The 20,985-nt window shown below is 40.2% G+C and overlaps 3 protein-coding genes across 3 annotated transcripts; 2 read left to right on the plus strand and 1 right to left on the minus strand.

The window, feature by feature from the left end:
• Window positions 1–1,599: 1,599 nt before the first annotated feature.
• On the plus strand, window positions 1,600–7,727 carry LOC114870842 (inhibitor of nuclear factor kappa-B kinase subunit alpha-like). The gene is made up of 22 exons (XM_029175996.3): window positions 1,600–1,844; window positions 2,265–2,392; window positions 2,495–2,589; window positions 2,681–2,798; window positions 2,883–2,952; window positions 3,034–3,122; window positions 3,207–3,296; window positions 3,394–3,518; window positions 4,008–4,115; window positions 4,219–4,354; window positions 4,451–4,651; window positions 5,035–5,137; window positions 5,274–5,397; window positions 5,476–5,627; window positions 5,704–5,765; window positions 5,838–5,947; window positions 6,024–6,073; window positions 6,277–6,385; window positions 6,503–6,650; window positions 6,778–6,827; window positions 7,065–7,164; window positions 7,348–7,727. The coding sequence occupies exons 2-22, from the start codon at window positions 2,288–2,290 to the stop codon at window positions 7,390–7,392; spliced, it is 2,190 nt and encodes a 729-aa protein (XP_029031829.1). The 5' UTR covers window positions 1,600–1,844; window positions 2,265–2,287; the 3' UTR covers window positions 7,393–7,727.
• A 1,537-nt stretch (window positions 7,728–9,264) lies between these two features.
• erlin1 (ER lipid raft associated 1) lies at window positions 9,265–16,082 on the plus strand. Its single transcript, XM_029126894.3, has 12 exons — window positions 9,265–9,418; window positions 10,277–10,405; window positions 10,758–10,839; window positions 11,593–11,639; window positions 11,731–11,792; window positions 12,548–12,673; window positions 12,780–12,853; window positions 13,054–13,112; window positions 13,230–13,321; window positions 13,474–13,563; window positions 13,684–13,763; window positions 13,861–16,082. The coding sequence occupies exons 2-12, from the start codon at window positions 10,293–10,295 to the stop codon at window positions 14,011–14,013; spliced, it is 978 nt and encodes a 325-aa protein (XP_028982727.1). The 5' UTR covers window positions 9,265–9,418; window positions 10,277–10,292; the 3' UTR covers window positions 14,014–16,082.
• Window positions 16,083–17,437: 1,355 nt separating this feature from the next.
• spef1 (sperm flagellar 1) lies at window positions 17,438–20,982 on the minus strand. The gene is made up of 7 exons (XM_029126907.3): window positions 20,726–20,982; window positions 20,500–20,611; window positions 19,933–20,080; window positions 19,801–19,837; window positions 18,864–18,948; window positions 18,668–18,773; window positions 17,438–18,348 (listed from the first exon to the last, which is right to left on the minus strand). The coding sequence occupies exons 1-7, from the start codon at window positions 20,835–20,837 to the stop codon at window positions 18,235–18,237; spliced, it is 714 nt and encodes a 237-aa protein (XP_028982740.1). The 5' UTR covers window positions 20,838–20,982; the 3' UTR covers window positions 17,438–18,234.
• Window positions 20,983–20,985: the final 3 nt, after the last annotated feature.

Genomic DNA, 20,985 nt, shown 5'->3' on the forward strand with positions numbered 1-20,985 from the left:
ATTGCAGTGAGCGTTGTTTTATTGTTACCAACAACCATCTGTGTCTGTGTTGCATCAGTCCACTTCGTTTCAACCACCACAGTCTCAATATATTTAACGCAACCTTCTGCAACCTCATTATATTGTAAAAGATTGTGAAAATTTGATTTCTCCCTGACGACTCGTCTCCATACATAGCTTTGTTAAACTCATTGCATCCTTACTGTAGTTACTCATTCTGCAGTTGCTCCACAGAAGTGACGGGCTGTGGTGATGGTGAATACAACACTGACATGATGAATGAAACCTCAAGACGTACAGCACGTAGAGCAGAACCCTGAACACCCACAATAACACAAGGCAATTGCAATAAAGAGTGAGTGTGCTGCCCTGCAATGGGCTGGCGCGACCCCAAATGGGGACAAGCGGTAGAAGATGGATGTGGATGTGAATGTGCTTACAATAATGAAGTTGGCTTATTATTTTTACACTAAAGGCAGATAATGTAACACACTGGACAACTATTTAATATGTGCATCTGCTGTAGAAGGGACAGAAAGCCTCTGACCACTTCAGATCAACATATTTCAGAATCAGAAATGATTAAAACCCTGCCCTGACCTAACATCTGTCATTTCACAAGTCTTCTCCGCAACAGAATCAAGAAGGAAAACAGGTTGTTATCTTAATTATATTTAGATTATGTGTTAAGTTTTGAAAGAATTTTGGGCTTTTACTTAAGGCTGTCAAAAATCTGTCAAAATTAAACTTGCTGTATTGTGCTAACTCTGCTTCATGCACTTTAGCACATTTAAGTTTGATGTACATCTTGGGAGTGTAAAGATGAAGAATGTGCTGACAGTGCAGAGAACTAAAGAAAGAACAAAAAAAAGGAAAAAGAAAATATTTCTGTGTAACAACAGAATTGAGAGCATTGCCAACATCTTGGTGTCCTTCAATAGAGTACAAACTCAGGAAGTGTAAGTAGTTCTAATCATTATAGAGGTTTTATATTAAACACATTTATGTACACTCAAAAACACACACATTAATCATATCAATAGAAATACAAAGACAGAGGTTTTGAAGCGTAAGCATGCGAGGACCTCTAGTGGGAAGAAAGCTTATGAACATATACATATGACTTCACATTGCTTATACGAATCCCCCATAGTTATATGTCTAATAGCCTAAAGTCAATAGAGTTATACCATAAAGTTTAATCTTTTTTTTTTTACCACTTGAGTATAATGGAACTCTCACTTTCATTTTCACACTGTACACACTGTTCATAAATTTATGAAGAATAATTTTGCGTTGTTTTAAAACCTCCTCTGCATGTTATAATTTACACTGTTATGGTCTTTAAAAAAATTGCAATCTTATTATATCAAGTTACTCATAATTGGGGAAGACACTTTGCAGCTGACAGAACTCGAAATTCGGTTAACGTTTTTGCAATGTTGGCTTATTGATAGTCCTAAAATATTTTATAGTAAGAATAAAAAAGTCAACCGGTCGCTCCTCAAACATTTTGAGAAGTTCGCGCACGTGGGAATTCCCCAACAGAGGGTGTTGTCCTGCAGGGACTTTTACGCATGCGCAGAAGCCACTTCTTGACGTCAGTTTGTACTTTCACTTTACTGAGACACAGGTTTGTTTCTCTTTCGCTGTAAATTTCCCCTCAAGATTCAACGTAATCAGCAACTTTTGTGCAGTTTTTGACCTGTATATGTTAAAAGGTCTATTCCGTCTATTCAGTTACTTAGTTTGAACTTTATAAGAAGACAAACCGTACGATTAGCTAACTATGATGTTGTCTGAAGTAACGCTAAGCTAACTATCATCTGGAGACTTCTGCTCAGGTGAGTTTATGATGTTTGTGGAGTCACCTGTTGCCTCTGTCTGTGTGTACAATGAAGTAACTTAGGTGTAGCTTTATAAACATGAAATTCGCATGTTGACAGGTACCTCAGCTTGTTGTGATTTTGTGTGGTGGCATTAACGAAGCAATCCCTCCAGGTACAAGTCTCGTACACGCGTAATAAATGAATGTCAGCCTTTATTTGTCATTATCACATCTGTTACAATGTCACAACAATATTTATCCACTGCGTTTAACCCATCCCCTGTGGGAGCAGTGGGCTGCCACGCAGGGCACAGTGTTTTGCTCAAGGACACACCTGGAGCCCTGGTGGGCTTGAATCAAAGCATTCTGATCAGGCTTGAACCTCGGACCTTGTGCTTCCTAAGCCTTGCTCTACTAACTGAGCTTCCATTTGCAGACTACACTTGGTGCACACACACTATGGAGCGGACTGGACTCAGACAGAGCCAACAATGTGGCTCCTGGGAGATGAAGGAGAAACTTGGGACAGGTGGTTTTGGGAACGTCTACCTATACCAGCACCTTGTAAGTCCTGTTACCTAGTGATACAGCAGATCTGTCTTGGGTGCGGTTTTATTACTTCTCTGTGTTTTACTCTCTGTATTACTCTCTTTGTGTGTGGCGCAGGAGACAGGTGAGAAGATTGCTATGAAACTCTGCCGCCTGGAACTGAACTCCAAGAATAAAGATCGCTGGAGCAGGGAGATTCAAATAATGAAGAAGTGAGGGGACTGTTATTAATTTGCATCTGATGCAAATATAGTGGGTTTGTTCTGTTAAATCTGTCTGCGTTTGGCTCTCTACCTGTCACAGGTTGAATCATCTGAATGTTGTTCAAGCCAGAGATGTTCCAGAGGAGTTGAGCTCCATTGCTTTAAATGATTTGCCTTTGCTGGCAATGGAGTTCTGCTCAAGAGGAGACTTACGCAAGGTACTTGATGGGTAAATTAAGAATTTAAACATTATCTCGTCAAACACTACACTGTTGATAAGTTTATTTTTTATTTACATGTAGGTGTTAAATAAGCCAGAAAACTGTTGTGGGCTGAAGGAGAGTGAAATCCTATCACTTCTCAGAGACATTGGTAATTTTATTCACCTTTTACTTTAAAAACACAGGTTATGTTAATGCATAATTAAAAACATGCATATTTTTATAAATACAGGCTCTGGTATCCAGTATCTCCATGAAAATAAGATCATTCATAGGGATCTGAAGCCAGAGAATATAGTTCTGCAAGATACTGGTGAAAAGGTGAACTCAGTTTTGAAACTCAAAATTTTCTATGTATTATTATTACTATATTTCTGTGCATTATTGTCATATTTTTTCTGCCAGCTGGTACATAAAATCATAGATCTTGGTTATGCAAAGGACCTAGATCAGGGAAGTCTCTGCACATCATTTGTTGGAACTCTGCAGTATCTGGTACGTGTAATGTACTTTTTTTTAATAATTGCTATTATAAAGCAATCTTTTCTATAAAGTTTGATTTTATAAAATGAATAAATTGCTTGTGTGCCAGGCTCCAGAGCTGTTTGAGAGTAAACCCTACACTGTCACGGTGGACTACTGGAGCTTTGGGACAGTGATCTTTGAATGCACTTGCGGCTTTCGCCCCTTTTTACATCACATGCAGCCTGTACAGTGGTGAGTTAAGTAGTGCTTTCTTTCAGTTTTTTTTCTGTCTCACTGACATTAGAGTAGGATAGGATAAGACTTTATTAATCCCACAATGGGGAAATTCTTGTGTTTACAGCAGCAGCATGACAGACAAAAAAAAAGGAAAAACCAACAGCAAAAATTGTGCAAAAGGAAACTAATAGTAGTAATAGTGCAAGATAAACAGTAATACTAGTACATACTTGTTTTAAGAATACTTGTACATACAACAGCATATTCAAAGTCTGTGGCGTTTGACCAGTCCAGTTCATTGTTTAGGTGAACACCCAGGTATTTAACAGTGTCCACAGTCTCAATGTCTGAGCCCTGGATGTGTGGTATTATAGTACGTAATAGTCACTACAGAATCACTGTATTCCGTAATGCTTGTCTATAGTGGATCATACATTTTATATGATACATTATTAGTATTAGGTACTTTTCTCTCATGCGTTTCATGTTTTCCTGCTTTTGTAGGACCAGTAAGGTCAAAAACAAAGGCCCCAAAGACATAATGGCAGTAGAGGATATGAGCGGAGAAGTCAGGTTTTCTACACATCTTCCATACCCCCTCAATCTCAGCAGGTAGACAAAAAAAAGGTAGACAAAAAAAAAGACAATACCTTGTTCCACCCTGTTACAGTAAATGTATCCCACGTGAATCTAATCTGTGTGCGTGTGCTCAAAGGCCACTACTGGAACCAGTCGAGTCTCTTCTCCAGATGCTGTTACTGTGGGACCCTGCAACCCGTGGTGGAGGCCTGGATCCCTGCACAAACAAACCAAACTTCTACACTGTTCTACAGAATATTCTTAACATGAAGGTTGGTAATGCAGATCTTGTTTGTATTTTTTTGGGCTTTATTGTTATGTAAATGCATATTGACTAGAGGATGTTGTTTTGACTTTTATGCCTCCAGGTGATTCATGTCCTAGACATGACATCAGCCCAACTGCACTCGTTGGTTTTGGATCCTGAGGAAAGCTTACATTCACTGCAGCTTCGTCTGGAGACGCACACTAAGACACACATCACTCCGCTGAGTCAGGAACTGTTGCTTGAGACGGGAAACTCCCTCGACCCACGTAGACCACCTGCACATTGTCTTCCAGATGGATTGGTATGTAACACACACACACACACACACACACACACACACACACACACACACACACACACACACACACACACACACACACACACACAGGGGGTCTCTTGGCTCCTGGCCTGTTGGTCGACTGGGTGTCGAGGTGGAAATAGCAAAGTTTCTCAACACGCATTCAGGTTGGAGCAGACACACACACACACACACACACACACACACACACACACACACGCACACACACACACACACACACACACACACACACACACACACACACACACACACACACACACAAACACAAACAGACTCTATCACACGTATACACGGACTGCAGTAGACAGTACGATCTACAGTATTTTATTTGCATAGTTTGTTATGTTTATTTTGTTATGTTTCAGCGAGGCTGGGACACCTTCATTATCTTCCTGTTTGATAAGAGCTTGACTAAGTACGCTGGACCACTGACTGCCAGACCTCTGCCAAGCAGTGTCAACTTTATAGGTGAGATGAAATCATGATGTGCATGAAGTTTGCCTCTGGTCTCTGGTGGGTTTCCTTTAGATTTGAAATCTACAGCATATCAGTCATATTTGTCCAAGTTAACATGGGAATGATGTTTGCTGTGTGTTTATCTTAGTCAGGGAAACTAAGACACAGCTCCCACTGTCTGCGCTGAGAAAGGTGTGGGGGGAAGCGGTCAGCTATGTTTGTGGATTGAAAGAGGACTACATTCACTTGTACCAGGGCCAGAGGGCTGCCATGTAAGTGCCTGAATACACACAGGCGCACATAGTCTTACACAATGAATCAACCTTTTAAGTGTGTTTGTGTTCATACAGGCTAAGTCTGCTGCGTTACAATACCACCCTAACACGGTACAAGAACACGTTGTTCTCCAAGTCTCAGCAGCTCCGAGCCAAACTGGCTTTCTTTAAGACCAGTATCCAGCATGACCTTGAGCAGTACATCAAGCAAAAACAATCTGGCATTTGTAAGTGTCTGCTGCCATATAAATATGGTTATTATATTTCAATACTGAAGCCTGATGCCCTGTTGTCTATCCAAAGCTTCAGAAAAAATGCTGAAAACATGGCAGGATAATAAGGAGAAGGCTGATGAGTTTACAAAGGTTGGACAGTTTCCAGTTATTTTTAAAGAAGTCTTTACTGCAATACATACTGAGGATATTTCTTTGCCTTAGGTTGCAGATGTGGGGTATCTGGATGAAGAGATAGTGGCTCTACACTCTGAGATTGTGGAGTTGCAGAGGAGTAAACATGCAAGGAAACAAGAAGATGTATTGGAACAGCTGTCAGTATATCATAATTACACCATTGTCATTACAATATTGTGGTGTACACAAGGTAACTCTCTCCCTTTCTTTCAGTGAGGACAGAGCCATAGAACTCTACAAACAACTGAAAGCCAAATGCAAAAGTGAGTTAAAATTATAAAAAATACAGTACTGTAAGGTAATGTGGTAAAGGTAGTCCACTTGACAGTTACTGTAAGGATCTGATCATTAGAAAGTCTGAGTGGTTTATTTATAGAAGATTGCTTTTAATTAGAAGACTCTGTGGGTGTATATATGTATGTATGTAAGTATGTATGCGAATAACTATAACAGCGTATTCTTACAGGTGCTGACCCCCCACATGGTTACAGTGACAGCTCAGACATGGTAAAGACCATCCTCCAAACAGTTCAGAACCAGGACAGAGTGCTGAAAGATTTGTACAATCACCTGAGGTAAGTGAACTGGTATTAAGTGAACATACACTGGTGTGCATTTGAGCTCAACTGAGGGATTATTCTACAGTTCCTGAGGCCTCACTTGTGGCTGGCCCTATCTCTCTTTTATTACAGTATAATGCTGGTGTGTAAGCAGCGTATAGTTGATTTATTCCCTAAATTGGAGAACGCGTTAAAGGACATAAAGGCAGCAGAGGCAGAAGTTATGCAGATGCAAATGAAGCGCCAGAAGGAGTTCTGGTACCTCCTGAAGATTGCCTGTGTGAGTAAACAACAAAGAGGCACTACAGAAATAATTATTTGGCATTACTAATGTTTAATGCCCATGACCATTAAAAATATACTTCAAGTAGTGCTGTACCTAATACAGTGTGCTGTTGGGTTTTTAGGCCCAGAGCAGTCCTCTACCACAGACCATTGTGCAACCGCCCACTGACAGGTGAGATGTTTAGTAATTATACACTTCTGTAAATATTACAACTCTGTTTGAAGGATATTGTTAAAGGGCACAGCTACATTAAATCAATCTAATCAGAATTTGTTCAATGTTTCCTTCGATCTGCTGCCAAGCTTTGTACAAACCACAAAATTGCCACAAGAGGTCACTAGTGCCTTGTACAAATGCACTAATGATCCTAAATGACATTTCAACTATTAAAAATCTCTTGTCTCTCAGTGAATCTGTTCCTCAATTACTGGATGAGAATCAGCGTTACCTGAGTTGTCTAACTGCCCTACTTCAAGATGCCACACAGGAAATGGAGCACAGTGTCATGGTACAAAATATATCTATATGTAATAATTTAGATACACCTCACTTATCCTGCTTACTATTTAGATTTAAGTTGCCAGAAGCACCTACCCTGATATATATTATTACAGTATTCAATGTCAAGCACACTATGCTTGGATTGGTTTGGCTGTGATCAAATAAAGTCTTCTTTTTGCTCTCTATCTAGGATCAGGACTGGAGCTGGACTCAGTACAGAGAAATGGAAGCTTAATTTCAGAAGCTGTAGAAATTGACCAAAGATTCTGTGTAATGAATTGAGGATATATTGTATACTGTAAACAGTAAAGTTGTGTGTTATCAGTTACACTATCAGAAAGCCTTGCAATCCCATAAAGTGTCATATGAATACATGTACTGTAGTGCTGTAGACAGTAAGTCAAACAGCATGATGTAGTTATTTATACTTTACTGTAAGACCATGACTTATTTATTTATAGCTAATTAGGATTAGGTTAATTATGGTTAGGATAAAACACTGCTGCTGTGATAAACTGCATGACAAAATGTTTGAGATGTTGAGATGTAAATAAATTTTATAAATGGGAACTTGTGACTTTTTTGTTTAAGTTGTTTAATTAGATTTTAGAAGTTAAAACTGCAGAGACACTAAAGTAAGCATGTGGATATTTACATTTACTCAGTGAACCAGACCAACTGTCTGCACACACACAGGAAATAATTTGTTTATAATGACCCTGGGATCAGAATTCTCTTGGGAAATGCTAAAATATGAACAGCAGCTATTTGGAACTGAGTAATATGTGAAACATAATACAAATAAAAAGAGTCAAGAAACTTTGCTTAGACTGGTGAAGCCCACATACATTTAAATTGCGTACTGCACTAGGGTGCATCGTTATACTGTATTTCTGTGTTTTCTAACATTATCAATATCCATTCAAAAATGATGTGTGGCATGGCATGATCCCACTTTCTGTTGGTCTGTCATAGAAAATCACAATAAAATATTGCTTTTATTCAGTATTATATTAAGTTGTTTGTTCAAGTGGCAGCAATACTTTTAAATAGCACTGTGTAATGAATGAAAAATTAGGCTTTGGTGGTAAATTAATGTGATGATCTCACAATCTGACATGAGACTGTCCTACGGGATGCTTCAGGCAACTTGAAGGATATTTGGCCTCCCTCCCTCCATTCATCCATCCATTCATCCATCCATTCATCCATCCATCTCTCTTTTTATATGTCTACAACCATACATTAAAGAAGTGTTGATGATACAACAATATATACACATCAAATTACACATTACATGACTACATACTATACTATAAACTATAATATTATGCTTATATTCTAAAATAGATAAACAGAGAAACTGATTTTTTATTTTCTTGTCATAGTATGTAACGTGACTACAATGAGGGAAATGATTGGTTTATGTTGACCAATGGAAACATGCCTTATTAACATACTGTCGCTAAACATCATGGGAAAACGACTACCCTTCTGGTTTTATAGTATAATAAACAACAGCGTCGATAAAGTGCGTATGTTCTTTGGCGGCATATTAAGATACTAGATGATCAAAAAAAGACTAGATCCAGCATGTGATTTGTGAAACCATATTAGCAAATACTTACTTTCTTAGACCTATATAAAGCTCGTGGCGGCCCAGTTCATACGGATGTGAGGGCGATCTGGCTGCGACATCTGTCACCCCATTGATCGCTAGGGTTGATTCGGCTGATCTGGCTGGCTAGGCGGGTGTCCCCTTCCTCCCTCACGGCTCCATGTGTGTCCCTCCCGAAGCTCTGCGCTCGGTGGCAGCGGACGAGGTCCCCCCCAGGACGGCACTCATCGGTATACCAGTAGCTGCGCTCCCTGCTAGAACCTCCAAACAAGCTCAAGGCCCATTTGTAGGAGAAACGTAGGGAAGTCAAGCTCCAAACTTCAGACACATCCAAATGCGGCGCTGCACGTGGCAGTCTGCCTTCCTTTTTCCGATCTTTTAAGTTAATTTGTTAATGTGTAGATATTATTTTTCGTGAAAAACTAAATAGAAAATAAAAATGAAACTATTTTAAAAAATTGATCCATTATTTCCCACAGCTCCTGAAAGCAGCATTGTAAGAGAAACCTGTGGGGGGCGGGGCGAGACGAGGGCTTGTTGAATGATAAGACCAGAACACGGCGGCTGGTCAACACAGTAGTAGTATTTTTAATTCCAATATACTGTGTCTGATACAATTTGTTCACCCTCAGCGTCGTGCAAGGTAAGGAGTTATCTGCCTTTACACGAGCAGCCTAGCACGCTAATATTAGCATTGCGCTACGAGCCACTGACGGACTGGCAGACTTCCGAACCCACCCTACAACCAGAGCTAGCTAGCTAACCCGGCTAGCAAGACATTACCAAGCGAATTGTCTGCCAGCATTTTGTGGTTGTTGATTAACTTATTTCTGCCGTTCTGGCTGTTTGATAAATTGACACACACACCTGGTGCAAATCCATTGCTTCGTGTGCTGACATGAAAATTGCTTATCAGTTGTCTCTACAAATATTTTGGCAAGCTAATGCACGTTAGCCTCAGCTAGCTGTAGCGTTAACCTACTGGCTACTCCAGAGTTACTCTTTAAAATAGTGGCAGATACTGCAATCACGCTGCTCTTTTCCGTTTCCCACTGCATGTATTACCTGTTAAAGTAGTCGCTGCAGGGTTAAAGATTTACCGTAACTTTAACAAAGAATCAGTTGTCTAACCTAGACCTGGATAGTAAAGTCATGGCACTTTTTACACTTTCTGTTTGATCGGAGACAAATAACCAATACAGTTAACTAAATGGACAACGTTGTGGAACGTTTTGTTTCTGTTACCATTTTAATTTAAGTGGAAAGAAAAACAAACGAACGAGAAATTGACTAAATATGCCAAACATGCATCAGGAAAATACAATTGGCCAATAAGAAAATTATTATTTATTCATTTGAATAATATAAAAATGGAGAAGGGGTTTATAGCACCTCTGTTTACTTGATGAGCTAGTGGCCTGATGTCTGTAGGTCTTCCACTGCCTTGGTTCTTTGTTGTATAAATATATGGGTGTGTTTATACCACCTTGTCTGCCTGTAGGTGACTGCTAGTAAGGATGACGATGCCGCATGTAGGGGCAGTGTTTGCAGCAATAGCCGGAGTGATGGCCATCATGCTGCACTCCTCCATTCACAAAATAGAAGAAGGACACCTTGCTGTTTATTACAGGTATGCAACACTGACACTAAACGTCTGTGCCCCACCATGGACACAAATTTGTTCTGACAAATACCCCTTTGTAGGCCATTTTCCTGGTATTGATGCATACTGTTATTCCCACCTGGAAATGTAAATTTCATCTGGAATTCTAAGGCGTGGGAGTTTCAAACCTGTTTGACCAAAGAGAAAGGAGAGCGGTCTTTACCGCTCATAACTCAGGATTTTGCATTACATTCACTTTCTATATTCATAAACTACATATGAATGAGTCTTTCATTATATTTTTTTAGTTCTACCACCTCTTTGAATGAAATCACTTATTTATTTAAGCTTCAGACCAAATAACTGGTGTTTGTTTCAGGGGTGGAGCATTGCTGACTTCTCCTAATGGTCCTGGATATCACATTATGCTGCCCTTCATTACCACCTACAGAGCAGTCCAGGTAAACTTATCTTTCAGACCTGGAACAAGCGCTTTTAGAAGAGACATTGAAAGCAAGACTGAACCATATAGTGCTTTACATGAACCATAAATGGAATCCTCTATAAATAAACCAGCCATAGCATGCAAACAGTTGGCATTCAACCATGGCTTCATTTTACACCAACTTTTTATGCATGATTTGTTGTGCGAATAAGTAGGATTAGAGCAAAATGATTTTCCCGTTTTAAAATGTACTATTTAAAAGTTTTTTATTGTTATAAATGGTCCAGAAGATTATTATTAAAGAAGGTTATCTTGTTGAGCCAGTAATTAATGGTTACAATGTAAAACTTAATGCACATTTTGAATCAACACAGATGTCACTAATATTTGAGAAGTCTTTCATATTATAGCATTTATTTCTTCATTTATTTGTTTACTTTTTTAAGCAGTTCCACAAAAAACATCTTTACATTTGCAGGTGGAACGTTTACTTTATCATTTTAATAGAAACTAGTTGCTCTGCCAAAGTTGATTATAGATCTTGGTTGAATCACAACTGAATTTATTATTGTATATATAGGATTCCTTAGCTAGTAAGCTAATACATTAAGACACATAAATAGGGTGTGTGTCACATTTCAGAGAACAGCTTAAAATAATCTTTTGTCTAACATTGCAAACTATAAATTAGTGAAATACAATTTAAAGTGATGGTTGTATGTAGTGCTGTATTTTATGATAGAATCTGTGATACCTAAATGTGTTTCAGACAACACTGCAAACTGATGAAATCAAGAATGTGCCTTGTGGAACAAGGTATGACAGAGTATTCAAGTAGCTATAAGAAAGAGAACCGATTCATAGAAATGATCATTAGTGTGTAACAAATATGTTTTGTCCTTCACAGTGGTGGCGTGATGATCTATTTCGACAGGATAGAAGTTGTTAACATGCTGGTTCCTTCAGCAGGTGTGAAATATTTAAAATTTACAAAGGGCAACTACGTAATATTTTTTCTAAACAACGTCTTAGCCAGCACATCAATAGTGTTGGGAGCAAGAACTGTGGCCTTGACATAGAAGATATCATCTGACAGCATGTAGCATCCAAAACCATTGGAATAAGAAGCCGCTAGGCTTACTGCTAGTTTACTCTACTGGTGAGACACAGTAAACCGAGCAGACAATCCGTGACGTTTGTTGACCATGTCTATATCGGCAATCAGCTTTGATATGAGTTTGTACAAATTTCTTTATTTACTTCTCCAAATGCATTTGCCATAAAGACACTTTATAGACTGCATTATGGCATTATTTCTTTACAAGTACGGTGAGACTTGGCTGTCTTGGTCTCCAGGGAAGTGTTAGCATAAAGCCATAACCCTGCTGTTTATTATCCCTAATTATCCTGTTAAGCTCTACCCCACGGTCATTGGTGGACCTGTGATGTGTTTACTGCCACTGCAAAGGACCAAATATCATTAGTGTATATTATTGTCTGGCTCGCCTGTCTTGTTCACTCTAACCTCAGTTACCTAGTTCTTTGCTTCCTATCCGGTGTGCTGTAGCTTCTGTCACAGGCCAGCAGATTCACATACACTCCATGGTCTACAGGGTTTCACAGAACAAGCTTTGAAAGCAAATTAGCAGAAAACATCATTTGTACTATTTTTATGAACTAGTTCATTAACTTTTCTTTACCTTTTTTTGAAAATTTCTTTGCAGTGGTGGAAATTGTGAGGAACTACACTGCCGATTATGACAAAACTTTAATTTTTAATAAAATTCACCATGAGCTCAACCAGTTCTGCAGCGTGCACACACTACAGGAGGTCTACATTGAGTTGTTTGGTGAGTAGATTTACATGTGGAGCATTGTGTCGTTTGTGTCCATCTCTGAAAATCCCACGAACAGCATGTTGTCTGTTTAAACATTTGGTGTGTTTTTGTCTCGTAGACATTATAGATGAGAATCTGAAGACTGCGTTGCAGAAGGACCTTAATGTTATGGCACCTGGACTTACAATACAGGTATTTGAATACACACAACATTGAATTGAACATTAGAGCGGCAAAATAAGTAGGAAAACTAGTAACACATGCAGCATCTATAGCAGTGCTTTAGTCATTAAAGTGTTACATCTGTAGCCTATTAACCCATTAAGGCTGAGGTTAATTTTCTTCTACCCCTTCCTTTATCACCTATGCTCTGTTTCAACATCATGATGAAGGCTGTCCGTGTTACCAAGCCAAAGATCCCAGAGGCCATCAGAAGGAACTTTGAACTCATGTGGGTTTGTGTATCATCCCTTTCCCCTGCAGTTTTAGTATATTTTTCAAGCTCAGGTCAAGCAAGACCACACAGAATGCATAACATTTTCAAGACGTTTTGTTTGTTTGTATGCAGGGAAGCAGAAAAGACTCGTCTGTTAATAACAGCCCAGACTCAGAAGGTGGTGGAAAAGGAGGCAGAGACTGAACGAAAAAAGGCCATTATTGGTAAATTAGGGGTTTTACTGTAGTATACACACAGCTGTGTCTTAATTTGCATGACCTCTATTACAATATTTGCAGTGTCACTCTTATGTGCAGGCCTATCATTGGTTTTCACCATATATTTATTAAAACTCATGTGCTTCTTTGTCCCACAGAGGCTCAGAAAGTGGCCCAAGTGGCAGAGATCCAGTTCCAGCAGAAGGTGATGGAGAAAGAGACGGAAAAGAGGATCTCTGAAATAGAGGGTTAGGCTCACTGCTCTCAGTTCACTTTTGTGAGATAGCTTTGTGTGTTCCTGCATGCCATGGCGTCTGGTGAGCTGCTTTGTCAAGTCTGTGTTATTTATCAATGTCTTCTTGTTTTAGATGCTGCTTTCCTGGCAAGGGAGAAGGCTAAGGCTGATGCAGAGTTTTACACTGCTGCCAAGTTTGCTGAAGCAAACAGGGTAAAATGACTTATGCCAGCAAAGTTTACACTTACTGTAAACACGTAACTGTTGATGTTCAGTCCCTGACCTTTTTGTTTCTCCTATGTCTTCACAGTTGAAGTTAACTCCAGAGTACCTGGAGTTGATGAAGTACCAGGCCATAGCAGCAAACAGTAAGATCTACTTTGGCCAGGACATCCCTAACATGTTTGTAGAGGGAACCAACAGCCCACTAAAGTCTCAGAGTCCTGAACAGGATTTGCTTTAGGTGAAGTTAGATGTGCAGTGATTCCACAGCTCTGCCTCTGCACAGGACAACCAGCGGAGGTTTGTCTGTAGGTTGGAGAACTCTGAACTGGAGTGGATGAGTGGGACAGCTTTGGCGCTAGTTTGTTAAACAGTACACTTCAGTCTTAAATGGCAAAGATATGGTGGAAATTTGGGTTGAAGGACCTTTTTTTTCTTTACCTTCCACTATATGGTAAAGCTTCAAGAATAAGAACAATGCCATAGTTAAAAATCAAAAAGCGTAATCGATGCTAATGCTTGGGAAAGCGACAGCAAGAAGTTGCCGTAATTTACACATGCTTGCAATTCATGCAGTGTTTAACTTTTTGCTTTTGTTTGTTGTATGCAAGATGATGATTTGTTCTAAATAAGAGTGTGATTTTTCTAGTTTAGCTGAACTGGAATTTGACAGGTGACCCTAATTAATGGCAGGAAGGTTGAGTGTGTCATCGGTTGGTCATATCTGTGCCATCTTCTTTTGCACTGAATTATTAGTTGGCTGTTCTCTCTCAACACAGATTGGTGTGAGAGATGCTTATTCAACTCATACTTAATGATGCAGTGGACAAACCTAAAATATATTTGACTGGTTAACATGATACATGAGGATAATAAATGTCGAAACTGCAGCAGCGACATTCACTACTCGGAGCCAACGAATGTTTTCATTTGAACACATTCATATATGAAACAGCTGTGAACGTTGTTTTTATTGACTGCATTCTAGTCGCCTCACTTCATTAGATTCCCTCCTGGTTTGGCATATAGTGAAATAATGCTCTACACATATTTAAGTCTATGAAGTGAGAGGGCTGCCATCATATTTAAGTTACTATACAGTGCTGTCGAATTGGTAGTAATGTAGTTTTTCTGTTAGGTGATAGCTTGCTGTTAATCGTTGTGGTTTAGACATCAGCCACAACAGAATGACTTGACACACGTCCTACTGTGGTTTCTACTGTGAAGCCAGCTGAGATAAAGGTTCTAGTGCTGCTAACGATGATTTAACAAATTTAATTTGATGGTCCTGCATGTGGAAATTATTAGTGGCTTGATTCAGATGATTGATAGTGCCTGCGATTGTCTACTGCGTTACACAGCGTGCGCAGATTTTGTTAAATGTATATTCACAGGAAATTGACTTTTAATAAAACAACTGCTCAATGTTGAACAAAGAATGCGCTTTAAAAGTCAACGTGCATATGTGCTGAAATTTCTAAATATGTTAACTCAATTTGGATTGAATTTATGAAGCAAGAAAAAAAAAGTCTGACTAAAGAATGGAAATTATTGTCTTCTTTATATTTTGTTGCACCATAATAATGTTTATTGCATTGATCCTATGATAAATAATACTAAAAGCTTTTACTTCTGTCAGTGATTATCTTTAAATCACTGAAGTTAAAAGGATTTTATGGCCACACAAGGAAAAAGTCCCAATGACAGCAGTAACTTAAAGGCTGGGAATTAGTTTAACCTCCGGCCGGTTTCGTGTGACGGCTCGACTTCCTGTGCTGCATTAAACAAGCTGTTAAAAGATGCTGGGGCTTAAACAGGATGCAAGTTGGTGCTAGTTTTATTCTGTGTTTAAACCTTTTGGGTTGTTTTTCTTTAGTTCTGTGTTTCAAAAACGAGAATCTTCCACTATTCAGAATTCAAGCCTTAAGTAATAACTATTTAGCCCACGCTGAAAGACTGAACATTTTCTAATCACCGGAAGGCTCCACGTGAACCTGACTGAGGCTTTTAATGATGTACAAACTGTTGTGTACGGCCTCATCTGATTCTAGCTGAGGAAGGCACAACTAGCAGTGGACACTAAGGATGTGGTGATGTTTACTTGACCTGTAATAGCAGTGGAGAGCTGCATTTGCTTTGGTGGCGGGTTCAAATAAAGATGCAACAGAGGGGTTGAAATTACTCAATGATCTTTTTTTGTCAATATTTTGTACAATCTGTGAAATGTAAACATTGTCTCCTTGTTTTAAAAGGTTTATATGCAAAAATGTTTTGACAACGTTCTTATGTAAAATAAAGCCTATTTTGGTACTTCTCTTCTCCAGTGTTGATTTGAGTGGGTTTTGTGTAACACACAGTGCTGCCACAAGGAGGAGACTAACATCATGTTAATTCAGTGATCTGCTTTGTCTATTTGGTCAGTGAATGTTGTAAAGACAGAAATGTTAAAAATTCATTGCCGGCTCAAAACATTTCTGATTTTGACCTTGAAATACAGCAAAAATCTCAACATCAAAATATTAAATATATTGTTTATATAAATTGTCCGAGCCAATTTTAAGTCTAGTCCGCAGGTGATAGTATTAATGCAGCTTGTGTAGAGTGTTCTTGTGGGTTTCACAGATTAATTATGTTTATTTTTTGTTCATAAATTTGATGAGCTCAGATGCCTTTTAACCTCTTAACGCCTAAGCCTATACATATGCATAAGAAATGTGTTAAGTTTGTAAAATGATCATCTCCAAAGACTGGAACCCTCAACAGTCCACACAAAGGCTTTCCAGGAAGTGTACAAAGAGAGTCAGGGCATGCCACAGCTGCCTAAAGACCAGATGAGGGATAGCTTCCTCTCATGACCTCTGAATCCTGGTGGAAACCTCTCTGGTGTCTTTTACAGCTCCAGCATCTTTTTGTCTGTGGGCGGCTGTTTAGCTTTAGTCTGACCTCAGTTTTTTTCTATATCAGGAGAAGTCTTTGGGAAATGTGGTCCATACAGCATATTTGTGAGTGTAAATAAACCTCACATCATCTTCGCTGAGTGGGTGTTTTTGTAAATGTCTGGTTGTGAATATGCTTCAACGCCTGTGATCTGATGGGTGTCAGAGGTTCAAAGTCAGCGGATTTAAAGCCTCAGAGTCAGGAAACTGGGTCAGTCAGATTTGCTGTATCCTGGATGAGCCAGCACTTTGTTTTCCTTCCTCTGGCGTTTGGGTTCAGACCACCAGATCCTGCATGATCCATCTCGCATCGACTCCCCCTCGGATCTGTGTGTCCTCAGAATGTAGGGTGTGATTCCTTCATCACTGAGGGTGGTAGATCCAGATTATTAACAGCAGTGTGATACTTAGCATGATTCATCAGTGGTAGTCAGCCCCTCCGTCAATAGCGTCTCTGTTCAAATGTTTTCGTTCGCATTCCTCTGCTGTGTGTGTGTTAAGATACACAATGCACAGTCTTCTCACATTCACTGATTTGTAAACGTGTATTATAAATGAGCTGAGGGAGTCAGTCTCATTAAATCTGATCAGCATTGTATCACCCACCACTTTGACTTTCACTTACAACAACTGCTTCATAATTAAGGAATGATTCGCAGACAGTAATGAGACAGACCTACAGGGACCATGATGAGGACAACAAAATAATAATAATTCCAAACATGAATATCGTTGTTCATATTTACTTTTATTGCCTATAATGTAACCTACATTTACACTCCATGCTTTACATCCTCTTCCTGGAAGTTTATAATAGGTGAATTAACAGAAAAGTATAGGAAATAGCTTAATTCTGCATAAGTGATGAAAGACATTTACATATCAAACCTGTGAGATTTTTACGCCAGTGTGATAATAGTGATTGACACGGTGACATAAAGGTTATCAGCATAACTGTGCTCAGGCACAGCAGCAGGCAGCTGGACAAGATCAGCGGCCCCTGATACGGCTCAGCGGGGCGCCTGTCCCCAGTTATTCTACACTAACAAGGAGGGGGGTAGGAACAAAGACAACACAGGGGCAGACACACAAACGCCGATGGACATACCACCAGGTCTTATCTGTGGAGCACCCTGCCCTCTTCTAACGCCATCTCACAGGTATCATCCCTGCATTTCAATGGACACAACTGCATGTGATGTGCGTCTATTACTATATTTGGTCATATTTCAGTTGCCTCATACATTAATTTAGACTCGGGGGAGGTGACAGACAGTGTATAAACCTAACGCTGCATAATTGTTTGTAGCATTTCATTTCCAAGCGTCAAATATCCTCTCAGCTTGTTCGTTACATTTTACTTAGAATCAAACAGACCATGTGTCAATTTAATCGATAAATTCATTTAGCGAGCAGCTGGCAGTCACAGAGTCACAGGCTGCATAAAGGCACCGAAGCTGAAGGCTCACACGAATACAAACGCACTACAAAAACATATACACACTCCTTCCTTCAACACGCTTCTGTCAATATGTGTTGCCTTTCGCTTTGTATGTGTCCAGATGTCGCGTCAGGTCCTCGATTCTCATGTCCTTCAAGCGAACCAGATGTTCTAACCTGCTCACTTTCATCTTCAGGATCTACACACCAACACACAAACGGACGGTAAAGGGCGTGTCAAGGCCACAGGAGGTGAATTTCTAAAACGTTGTTGCAAGACTGTGTCATCATTCTGCTTCCTTCTGCACATGCAGATGTGGCAGAAAAAATGAAGAAAAAAAGAAATGTGACATCCGCTGAGCAGAGGCTGACTCACTGACCACTGCTGACACATCTCATAAGACACACAGTAATAACATTACAGGTGGTTCGCCCGTATGGTGGAGCTCTTGCTCACAGGGCATCAAAAAGATGATTTTGTTTGCAGATGTTCTAGCAGACAGAGGCGTGTGCGTGTACCTCCACAGTCTCCTGCAAAGCCATGACAGCCTGATCCTTTTCCTGCAGGATCAGCCGAAGCCCAGGGTCCATGTCTGTGTAAAACTGCACAGTTTGCTGTGCTTTACTGTTTATTCAAAAAAATAAAACAAATGCAAGACAAATTACTTCCATTTAACTTTGAAGTACATAATATTAAATGCTATTTTGGTCATACCCATTTTTCAACTTGTTCTTTTCATCTTTTTTCATCTCTTCTCCTGCCATGTGATTTAAAAGCTTTCCGTCAGCCTGATGAATTTCTGAGGACAAGAAAGCAAAAGTTTAACCACTGTCCTTCCAGCTGCAAGCGATTGAGGTGAATGGGCACAACAAGGGTAAAGGAAAAAGACTGGGAGGCAAATGAGACGATGTCTAAAAGTAACACTAAGGAGGAACACAGAGCTAAGACTAGAAATCAGACAAAGTGGAGCATAAGAAATCCTTTAAGTCCAGTAAGGCTGAGCTCAGGCCAGCGATAAAGGACATCTGGTGATGAGCTGATATGAAGATCTGAGCCGCGTCTCTGATAGTGAATGGAGTGTAGATGCAATAGGAAAAAGCTGTGGGAGGAGGCGCTGGCCTCAGGGTAGCTTCACCGGCATGTTTCAGGGACAGATGAGGTGTGGGAAACGGAAGAACCACTCCCTGAAGGTCGTGGCATTTTGTAATCACTCGTGTCGCTGTTGAATGAAGTCGTGTTTATGCGTGTGTGGTTTCTATTATCTCTGATAAGGATAAAGTGAGAGTTGCCAGCAGGGCAAGGCGCTGAGGTGCACAGAGCTCATGGAAAAATAATTTTGCAGAGGCAAAAACCACGGGTTCCATGGGTTCGTCAGCTGACCAGTAATACAATTACAAGACAGGCTAAGTTTATACCCACTTCCCTGTGCCAAAATTAGACCAATTCTGGTTTCTGTGCAGCTTCAGTTCTACTGTCTCATCTAATGATGACAGCGATGACAACATAAGAATTTATCATAAGGGTTAAAATACTGTCATCATTCCTGCTTAACATTTTTAAAGCAAAATGGCAATGTGGCAACTGTCAATCATGTTTGTTGAATAAAAAAGGTTAAGGTGTATAGGTGACATAATAATAAGAGCAGCTCTACCTTTTCCCTGGTTGCTGGTGTCATAGTATTCCATCTCCTGGGATGGAAAAGGAAATGAAGCTGCGATTTTTTACCCACATTTAGAAAGAGATGATCACAGTGATTAAAACTTTATACTAAGCGATTACACACCAGCATATTGTGTGTGGCCAGCTCCAGTTTCTTTTCTATCTTCTCCCTGAGAGCGCTCAACACAGGCTCTATGACTCCTACGGTGCTCAGCACAATCTTCTTCACGGTCTCGTCAGGAACGTGAAAGTGCAGCTTGGAGAAGACTTTCCTGTCCACGGGGAAGAAAAACAACACAGATTGACTGTGATGAGGCCTGACGATGATAAGCGCCGCAGGGAACTGAAGTCCCAGGAATCTGTGACTGGCGCGGTGCCTTATCAGCAGCCAGGAAGACGATGAGTGGGTGCGCGTTGGATCAGTCCTCGCAATGAGATGCAGAGGCCCGTGGTAGAGCCGAACAAATGTTCAGCCTTGGAAAAACAATCCCATTTGAGATGTCATTGTGACTTTTTGTTCGGTATGTGTTTGCGTAAAAACACTCTGAGGACATAGTGAAAATGTAAGTGTTTTTTGATAGTGGCTGGGTGTGAACACCCTGCACCCACGTGTCACCAGGACGCCTCCATCAGATCCCTACAGGCGACATGAATAAATAAATAAACAAATAAACAGTAGTGCGGTTCTTGCCTGTTCAGCTGGCTCCAGTTACTCAGCTTCTGGGCTGTGGAGTTTGCAGGAATATAATTGTGCAGGTCAACAAGTTTCGGGAAGAAATATTTTACAACCTCAGCAGCCATCACTAGAGAGGATTCATCAGAGAGGCTGAGTCAGGACACACGCAATGGAATACATGGTAAGTACTAGTGCGCTTGCTTGGCTTACCACCAACGCCACGGCTAATTAATGTAACTACCTCCGTCGCTGAAGTCCCTCGTAACGTGTCTTTTGGGTCGGGACAGCGGTATCTTGTCTATCCATGCGTACAAATCCTGCAGTTCCACTTCGTTCAGTTCTCTGTCCATCATTCCTCCGGGACAGTTGTGAAAACTCCAGGGCTAATTGAGCTCAGGCTAACGTTAGCTAGCTTTCAGGTGTTTATCCCGTTGCTAGGCGACCGCTGTTCCACCATGGCAACGCGGGACGGAGACGAGACGGAGCAAAGTGACAGAATTA

The sequence above is a fragment of the Betta splendens genome, chromosome 15 (assembly GCF_900634795.4).
Source record: "Betta splendens chromosome 15, fBetSpl5.4, whole genome shotgun sequence".
Lineage (NCBI taxonomy): Eukaryota > Metazoa > Chordata > Actinopteri > Anabantiformes > Osphronemidae > Betta > Betta splendens.

Bases quoted from the DNA above. Each gene is read 5' to 3' on its own strand.
- LOC114870842 (XM_029175996.3), top strand. From the start codon at position 2,288: ATGGAGCGGACTGGACTCAGACAGAGCCAACAATGTGGCTCCTGGGAG. The intron at 2,590-2,680 runs GTGAGGGGACTG...TACCTGTCACAG, and splicing joins GAGATTCAAATAATGAAGAA to GTTGAATCATCTGAATGTTG. The intron at 2,953-3,033 runs GTAATTTTATTC...TTATAAATACAG, and splicing joins ATCACTTCTCAGAGACATTG to GCTCTGGTATCCAGTATCTC.
- erlin1 (XM_029126894.3), top strand. From the start codon at position 10,293: ATGACGATGCCGCATGTAGGGGCAGTGTTTGCAGCAATAGCCGGAGTG. The intron at 11,640-11,730 runs GTATGACAGAGT...TGTCCTTCACAG, and splicing joins AATGTGCCTTGTGGAACAAG to TGGTGGCGTGATGATCTATT. The intron at 13,322-13,473 runs GTAAATTAGGGG...TTTGTCCCACAG, and splicing joins ACGAAAAAAGGCCATTATTG to AGGCTCAGAAAGTGGCCCAA.
- spef1 (XM_029126907.3), bottom strand. From the start codon at position 20,837: ATGATGGACAGAGAACTGAACGAAGTGGAACTGCAGGATTTGTACGCA. The intron at 20,081-20,499 runs GCAAGAACCGCA...CCCCGTGGACAG, and splicing joins AACTGGAGCCAGCTGAACAG to GAAAGTCTTCTCCAAGCTGC. The intron at 18,774-18,863 runs GTATGACCAAAA...TTGAATAAACAG, and splicing joins AAGAACAAGTTGAAAAATGG to TAAAGCACAGCAAACTGTGC.